Source organism: Astatotilapia calliptera, chromosome 17 (assembly GCF_900246225.1).
Source record: "Astatotilapia calliptera chromosome 17, fAstCal1.2, whole genome shotgun sequence".
Classification (NCBI taxonomy): domain Eukaryota; kingdom Metazoa; phylum Chordata; class Actinopteri; order Cichliformes; family Cichlidae; genus Astatotilapia; species Astatotilapia calliptera.
Window position 1 is genome coordinate 12,233,771 of NC_039318.1, and position 8,460 is coordinate 12,242,230.

Below are 8,460 nucleotides of genomic sequence, written 5' to 3' on the forward strand. Positions count from 1 at the left end.
TGGCCACCCCAGCTGTGCATAAATGCCCACAAACCTCAATGAACTGAAGCAGCCTTGTAATACAGGTGAGCCTAAATGTCTTTGTTACAATGTGAGAGACATATAGTTAATCCAGAAATTATAACTTCAAGTTACAGTTCAACAAGCTATTAAATGATTTGCTATACTTAGTTTTCTTCTGCATTTTAGCTCAGTGTAATATATCAGGTGTTGTTGTCCATCTGAGGTTGCATTTACCTAATTTTAAGACTGGGTAAGGACCAGATGACCTTTTATTAACTGAATTGCCAGAAGGTGTACTATCATTTCACCATGACTGTATGTTCTAATTATTACAACTGTTATTCATTAAAAATAACACATTTCTGCAAGACTACTCTGAGCTTTCCTGATAAATCAAAGTAATGTCAGTAAGCCTGTAAAGTTGGATCACTTTTGAAGTCCAGGTGTCATGAAAGCGAGACGGTTATTAAGAAGAAAGCTGTTCATGTTACTATTAGTCAATCTCAAAAGCAACCTTCAAAGAGATAATGAATTTAACTTTCAGTAACATAGATAAGAGCAGCAGTGTCATGTAAAGAGAAAAAAAACTTAGGATAAAATAGGCAAAATATTAAAATACTGCATTAGTTCCAGATTCAATATCTTTTGATGTTTTTTAGTTATTTGAATGGCGTATGAAAGCGAAAATCAAAGATGCTATGTGCTGCTTTGTTCAGTTAGCAGTTCTGATGCACATTGCATAAGCTAGGACACCAGCAACCACCCAGGTAATTACCATACAAAAGAGTTTCAATATAAGGATATGTCTTATATTTTTCTTTAAGTTACATTCACACTGAGAAACCTGGACACCACATAAAACAATGAAAAAAGGCAAAGATATGCCTGTCTGATTCTGCTTTACTTTCTGGGTGATTATTGATTATCTGTTTCTTTGCTATGTGGCTATAATAAAGGTTTGCAATTACCTTATCCTCCAAAGGAAACCATATCTGTGAAGCAGCATAAACATAACACCGCTAACCATTAATTGCATTTAGGAGTGTTTTACTTCTCACCACCCGAAAGGGTAAATTATCTCTTAGTTTTATTTTTAGTATGCACACTTTAAAGCATGTCAGCTCTTCGCCTTGCCCTTGGTATGGTTGAGGTCCTTGCTTGACCACTTGAAATGAATCCCTTTCAAGTGACATTTTGAGTAAGATCAACTTACTTCCATGGTCATAGGCAAAGCACACCATTAGCATTCAGCAGATACGCACTCTGGTTCTAACTGCAAGCCCTTCACTCTACAACTGCTACGTGACCACATAAGATGAATACAAACTGTCCTTTGCTAACATTAAAGTGAATGATTGTGACTCCCATTGGAAGTACTCCTCGGATTTGGACATTTCAATGCTGATGGCCTTTGCATACTGCACATCCACTGGTTTCTCTCGGGTACAGATCAAAATGTGTGTGATGTCCACTGGAGAGTTTAAGGAAAAAGTTCCTTGGGTAGCATGATTAAAGGATCACAGGCACAGATATGTATGTTAAAGATACATAGAGGCTACATCCCAAGAAATAAACAATAAAAGAATTTATTTATTTTTGAATGTCTAATGAATGCAGAAACAAACTTTACTCAGAGCACCAGATTTTGGGCTGTCCTGATTTTCCCCACAGACAAAATGTCCATTGACAGTGACACTGGGCCAAAATGCAGACATTTTTCTCAGTCGTGCCATGTCAAAGTGACAGAAATCGACTCAGGAATTGAGTAATGGGAAAGAAATGTCGATAGTTTCTTTCTTGATGAGGTGGCAAGTGAAAATCCTGAGTCTTCCTTTACACAGTAGGAAACGATTTAAAGTAGAATCTCTAAATTGACGTTAGACTGTAAAGTTCTCATATCGACCCATCCACTGTACTTTCCAGTCTGCACAGGTGTACAACATCTCCTCTAAGAGGACTTATTTGATATTACACACTAGACTTACACACTAGGAAACGTGTTTTCGTCAATGACCGTAGATTTTTATACAGTCATTGGTTTTCTAAACCACCCAGTGCATTTTATTTCATATGTTAAATCAAATTTAAAGACTGAAATGGAATTCAAAACAACATTTTTATCTATATGAAAAGCGGAGATTTAAATAAAATAAGATGATACGTGACAAAAGTTGCATCAGAAACTTACTTGTAATATAACTTACTTGTGATTTTCGCCGCTCTTCAAAGAGCGAATCGGACATTGAGTTATCGGATAGTGTGACTTAAACGTTATTTACTTCTGTATTATTTTTTTTATTAATTTATTTACTTTTTTTGCGTTGAATTTTTTCCGGGTTGGAACTAATTTTCTTTACACCTTTTATCCGCCGGCGAACTGAATAGGTAGGACGTTCAGAGGCGTCACTTCCGCTCCACGTGAAAGGCTCCTTATAGTCCATGTGAGGAGCACTGTATATCCGAGGCGTATTGTTTTACGTTTTAACATTGATAGTTCACATATAGTCATCTCATGGTTATCGACAGCAAGACTATGGCGTCCGTAGAGGAGGAGGCGCTGCTCGGTCAGGATTCAGAGGAGGAAAACAGTGAATTATCGGACGATGAGGTCAGTTTCCTAACATGCTAGCATCGTTAGCTAACCACATTCCTGTTAGGTATTAAGGTTTTAAACGTCACTGTGCCTGCTGTTTATAAAGGTAATCAAACAAACAGAGACCTGGTACTATTGTCAGTATCAGAATCTTTATTTTTCTAATCAAGCTTTTTAGATAGCAGGAAAATTCACGTTTACTAGGACCGTGTAGTCTTGCTGTAGCAAGTGGTGGTTTAGATAAGTCAGAGTTAATATTATTTATCTTCATTTCATTGCCCAGCTGCAAGAAGCCTTTGCAGCGGGGTTGTTGAAGCCTGGGATGAACGTCCTGGTGGATAAACCCAAAAAGTTCGCCAACAATGTGGTGAGTGGCATCTCACATCTTCTGTTAGTAGCAAGTTATGCTACACAGGGATGGTCAACGTACTATAAACAACCATACCACTGAAATAGTTTTAAAGCAGCAATGGAACAGTTCTCGAAATTCCCTGTAAAGTGAATAATATTGTTACTTGTTGTACCTTTATTGCTCCTATGTTGTCACACAGGAGGGGTTGAAACAGTGTGTTGCTGATTTTCGTAAAGATCTTCCTTGGGTGGAGAGATTGGATCTGACCAACCTACCAGCTGCAAATATCATTTCTCAAGCTGAAGAGAAAGCTTCAGCGCCAGCCGCTGGGGAACTGGATGCTGATGATGATTTCCAGAGGGAGATGTTCTTGTAAGTGACCGTTAATTCACCTCAGTTTTATTTATATAGTGCCTGCTCATAAGACAGAACCAGGGTTGGGGAGGGGCAGCCATCTGCTGCAACTGGTTGGTGGTAAGAGAAAAAGAAAAGGAATCGGAGAGAGATTGGACGATAGGCTAAAAAGCATCACATATACTTGTATTTTGTAACCACACTAATATAGTTTGGTTACGAGTCAGACAAATAAGTCTTTTTTTCTTTCTTTTTCTTTTTTCAGCTAAAGAGTTACAAACATGCATATGGTGTTGAATGTTTTAGAGAATAGCCTACAAAAAAATGCTGGAAAAATACAACACAGCTACAAAGAGACCATTCCAATTACTTTGTGTTTTTTGTTTATTTACAGCTACCGTCAAGCTCAGGCTACAGTCCTCGAGGCACTGCCACTCCTAAACAGGCACAGCATAGCCACCAAGAGGCCCGAAGACTACTTTGCAGAGATGGCCAAATCTGATCAGCACATGCAGAAGGTGAGCCTGGTCTCCTATATGATGATGCTTTTTTTTTTCTCCTTACATGTTCCATAACACCTGAAACAGCATCACTGTAATTAAGTATTAGTTCTCACCCATATAGTAAAGTAATTAACATTTCTTTGCACATACTGGTTCAGGACCTGAGTTTAGTTCTTTTGTTCTGTCGGGCCTAAATTCATATACTTTTTCATTTGTTGGTCTGTTCAGATCAGGAAAAAGCTGATCTCAAAGCAGATGATTATGGAGAGGTCAGAAAAGGCCAAGAAACTGCGCGAGCAAAGGAAGTTTGGCAAAAAGGTTGGTGACTGAGTTCAGAAATTCTTCTTAACACCTGTAAGTGTTATATGTGTATGATACTTCAACTGTACATGGCTAAAAGAATGACTCTAATTTTGAATTTTTTGCCAGGTCCAAATAGAAGTGATCCAGAAGAGACAGCAGGAGAAGAAGGCCATGATGTCCGCTGTAAAGAAATACCAGAAAGGTCGGTGTTTACAAGTGTAGCATGGACGTTATTTCCTTATTTCTTTTATTGTTTTGTCACTACACCAATTTGGACACGTCACTTATTGAGCACTGGGAACAACATCTTCTCTTTCTAGGAATGACCGACAAACTGGAATTCTTGGAAGGTGACCAGAAGATGAATAAAGAATCTTCTCAGGGCTCAAAGAAAGCAGTGAACAAAAAGGGGTAAGTTTGAACTTTTCAGCAGTGCACACAGCAGTCATTGCTTTTTTTCTTTTTGGTCCCGCTTCAGATTTGTGGCATTTTTACAATGAAACTCTTACTTATTTATTTTTCCCACAGGCCTAGCGCTAAGAGAAAATTCAAGGACCAGAAGTTTGGCTTTGGAGGCAAAAAGAGTGGAAAGAAGTGGAACACCAAGGAAAGCTACAACGATGTTTCCGGTTTCCGTGCCAAAATAGCTCACGGCAAGGGAGGGAAGAAGGGGAAAGGAGGAAAACAAAATGTGAGTCTCTCACACACATGGTTATCTATTGACTGTTTTATTCAAATGAGTAAATAAGAAAACAATTTCTTTCTCTTTGACTTCCAGAAACGTCCAGGCAAGTCTGTGCGCAAGAAGATGAAGAATCGCTCTTAGAGACTGGCGGGCTGCTCAGCAGACTGGACTTTGCACTCTGCTTTTTGGCAGGATTTGCCTAAAGGGACTATGAGCTCTTCTTCTACACTTTTTGGTACAATATACCTTTCGTACATGCATCTGGATTGATATGGAGGTCCATATTAATCATATTCAAACCACAGATGGACTGAGTCCAATCACACAGCTGGGGAAGCTATTCAAAGGGCCTGTAAAGCCAAGAATGGACTGCACACAGCTCCAAAATACAGAGCTTTCCTAAGGTTGAGAAGGACAATGTTATTTGCTGTAGATACCCTGATATTTGCATCTGTGGCTGCAGTTGTCCCTACCCTAAGGTGGTTTTAGATCCACTCTCTGTGATTACACCTCCATATCTCCACCTTCTCAATGACTCACTCTTCTCCTAAGGTTTGTGTGTTCTGTTTTACTTTTCTCACTCAGCTTTTTGACTCGTTGATTCTCTCCCATGTTACATGACATTTTATAATATTGAGCAGCTGTCAGTTTTGCCCTTTTCCATTCATTTGTATGATTAGTATGTGATGGGCGTGTGTGTTTTGTACAGACCTGTGCAAATGTTCCCCCCAAGTGTTTCTCTAAGAAGGGTCAGCTTCTGTGCTGACACCCGCATGTTTGATGAACAAATACATTTCAGTAGGCATTCAGTTTCTATTCTCTCTCTTTTGTGTGTGTGTGTGGGGGGGGGGGGGGGTTAATTTTGTGTTCTTTGGCCAAATTCATGGTGTTTGGTGACGTCTGTCATAAATCGGAAGAAATTGAATCTGGTGTCTTGGCGGGACTCCGGGACCTGGTGGAAAATAAATCAACAGAGTTAAGGTGGATGCACGATTACATCAGCCTACTGGTGTTTACTGTCTTATAAAAAAGGAAAACAATTTTCAAATATCAAAATGGCATGATTAAACGAGAAACAAATATCTGTATTGTGTTATTCTAGGCATCATTGTCAGCCCAGGAATTTAAAATAAGTGTTTCCCTAATTAAAAGAGGAATGTTTGGACATGATAACAATGGTGTTCCCAATTTTCAAGTTATTCCACCAATAATTGTCGTTTACATTGGGCTGTGACAACGGCTTCTTCCCTGAAGTATTTTTTTTTTGGGGTGTCGCACCATTTGCTGCAGACATTAAATCAAACTAAACACATTAAATATCCCAGCTGTGTCTCAGCCATTTCTACTCGAGTTTGATATCCCACACCAGACTAAACACTGGGAAAGAATGGTTGGGGCAGATTCTTCAAAATTTACACAAGCGGGGTTTCATGACGTCTTCATAGTAGTGTTTGTTCCAAAATCCACTAACAGAGTTTTACTCACCAGTGGAGTCGACATCCATCCTATCTCCTGGCTCTCAGTGAGTGGCATAGAATACTTCTTGGTAGGAACTTCGTGGGCCTTGCGGAAAGCCTTGATGAAATCCTCTGGAGGCCAAAAAAATCAAATTATAAAACCAACTTGTTTAAAAACAAATTTATATAAACGGAATAGGTGGATAGAATATTTCTCTCATTTAATTCCAATGGAAATTTTACCGTCCTCTGGAATCTCTTCTGTCGTTCTCCTATACATGGGTTTGTCTGGCAGTACATGCACTGTAACACAGCATACACACACACACATAAGAAAAGGAGGTATACAGTACAACAATTATACAGAGCTCTACAAAAGAGGACCAAACTGCCATGAAATGCACAGCACTCGTGCTTTTCAGTGTCTGGCTCTTCCTAATAAGCATGCTGGACACTGAATCATAGTGTAACCTTTCTTGCAAGCACTGCTAAAGTGCTGAGGGCCCTGATTTTGGTCCCCTAATCGCAGTGAAATTCAAAAGGAAAAAAAACCCTGCCCAGTCACACTTTTGAGTAAGTGATAGTTCTTATTTTTATCATATTTTTGATGTGAGGGAGAAACGGAGCAAGAGGGGAGATTAGCTTACTTACATTTCCTGTGGGGGTTGATGCTGAACTCCGTGTGGAGCTTCTGGTGTCTTTGCTCTTTCCGGACCCGCTCGACGTGAATCGCGTCCCGATGGACCAAATCCAGTTTATCTTTATCTGCCATGTTGAGAGAAAAATAAAAACGCCGACAGTTAGGGTTGGATCAACAGAAAGCCTTTCACTGGCCTTAAACTAGGTATGCGCGTTACCTAGCAACAGTAAACACCACCTCATGCTGGCTGCAGTTGCGAGACTCGAACACGCGATGGCGCCATGCTCTCAGATTTGGTCATGGTGGAATGGTAACAGTAACAGTTTATATTAGACGATTTATGTAATCAAATGTATTTTATTTTGGAGGAAAAAATAACTAACTAACTACTTTTCTTTTCATTGTTATTATTTTTCTAAATCCTCAATAATTCAGTCTGTGATATCAGCAAAGAGAAGTGACACTTGCATCTGACAGGTTAAACACTATATGAAATAAAAGTTGAAAATGTTTTGAATTGGTTGATTTTAAGCTGCCAATTCAAATCAAAGAAGAAATCACTAGTGATTTATTATGACATTGATTAGTTATTAATTACACATAATTAACTTGCCAGTATTGTTGCCTGTTAATTCTCTGTCAGTCTGTTTGATGAGGTCATTTCACCTCTACTCTTACCTCCTGGATACTTAGTGGCTGCGCAAACAATGAAATTTCTATGTCTGATTATGTGTAATAGAGACTCACCATGTGTGAAGGTCAGTATAATTAATCCAATGAATACACCGGGGTTAGGCTGAAATCATCCTACTTCTGGTTTCACAATTTAAGACTGATTTGCTTACTCAAATATATATTTCTCACTTTTGTAGTACATTTTAATGTGAAATTTTTAAGATGCTTTGCTTTGGCTGGATTCTGTCAGGCTGAACTCTATGCAGTCTAAATCATTAGCGTTTGCAGTGTGCAATTGCTATTCAACATCACTTTTGAATAGATCCTCCTAATGAATACTGCAAAGAGATAAAACCTTCCATTTAAAAGAAATATAAGAACCCCAACACATTTGAGTCTTTTAGCCATGTATTGATCAGTTAGGCTTGGGGCTTAAGAGGTTAATATTTAATTAAATATTGAATATTAAATATTGAATAAAAACAAACAGTTTTTTTCACTATCAATCATTAATCATCAAAGTTACAGAAAATACCTGTGACTTGATGCCTTCGGGAAAGGTGGAGGCTGATCAAAATCCTGCACATCCTTTGGCTATGAGCCAGGATGCTTCTTATGCCCTTCTTCTGATGCAAGGGCATGGGAAGTCCAGTTTACACTGGATTTCATCCAAACCACTAAACCATGCTGAAAATGTTTGCCTGTAACAAACACACCCATCAAAACGTGGAGAAAGAGCTCTGAGTGAATAGCAAAACACATCAGTTTAGAAATATTGTTGTATTCCACAGGGGGAAAAAAACACTCTTTTTTTTGAATGAAAATGGCATTCATTGAATCTCAAATACTGGAAATGGTTATTGACAAATGCTGGAAAATCAATGTAGGCGTACAG

General features: G+C 38.8%; 2 protein-coding genes across 2 annotated transcripts; one reads left to right on the forward strand and one right to left on the reverse strand.

Annotated features, from left to right (window-relative positions):
• The first annotated feature begins 2,402 nt into the window (after window positions 1-2,402).
• Window positions 2,403-5,602, forward strand: ebna1bp2 (EBNA1 binding protein 2). Its single transcript, XM_026148000.1, has 9 exons — window positions 2,403-2,611; window positions 2,880-2,963; window positions 3,148-3,320; window positions 3,697-3,820; window positions 4,034-4,123; window positions 4,235-4,310; window positions 4,429-4,519; window positions 4,637-4,799; window positions 4,887-5,602. The coding sequence occupies exons 1-9, from the start codon at window positions 2,516-2,518 to the stop codon at window positions 4,932-4,934; spliced, it is 945 nt and encodes a 314-aa protein (XP_026003785.1). The 5' UTR covers window positions 2,403-2,515; the 3' UTR covers window positions 4,935-5,602.
• Window positions 5,603-5,618: 16 nt separating this feature from the next.
• On the reverse strand, window positions 5,619-7,123 carry cfap144 (cilia and flagella associated protein 144). The gene is made up of 4 exons (XM_026148001.1): window positions 6,902-7,123; window positions 6,494-6,553; window positions 6,279-6,382; window positions 5,619-5,745 (listed from the first exon to the last, which is right to left on the reverse strand). Exons 1-4 carry the CDS (start codon window positions 7,020-7,022, stop codon window positions 5,650-5,652), a joined length of 381 nt encoding a protein of 126 aa, XP_026003786.1. The 5' UTR covers window positions 7,023-7,123; the 3' UTR covers window positions 5,619-5,649.
• Between the last annotated feature and the right edge of the window lie 1,337 nt (window positions 7,124-8,460).

Coding starts and splice junctions, on each gene's coding strand:
- cfap144 (XM_026148001.1), bottom strand. CDS start 7,022: ATGGCAGATAAAGATAAACTGGATTTGGTCCATCGGGACGCGATTCAC. Junction 6,383..6,493: donor AGAAGAGATTCCAGAGGACG/GTAAAATTTCCA, acceptor TTTGGCCTCCAG/AGGATTTCATCAAGGCTTTC. Junction 5,746..6,278: donor GATGGATGTCGACTCCACTG/GTGAGTAAAACT, acceptor ATTTTCCACCAG/GTCCCGGAGTCCCGCCAAGA.
- ebna1bp2 (XM_026148000.1), top strand. CDS start 2,516: ATGGTTATCGACAGCAAGACTATGGCGTCCGTAGAGGAGGAGGCGCTG. Junction 4,124..4,234: donor AAAGGAAGTTTGGCAAAAAG/GTTGGTGACTGA, acceptor ATTTTTTGCCAG/GTCCAAATAGAAGTGATCCA. Junction 4,800..4,886: donor GGAAAGGAGGAAAACAAAAT/GTGAGTCTCTCA, acceptor TTTGACTTCCAG/AAACGTCCAGGCAAGTCTGT.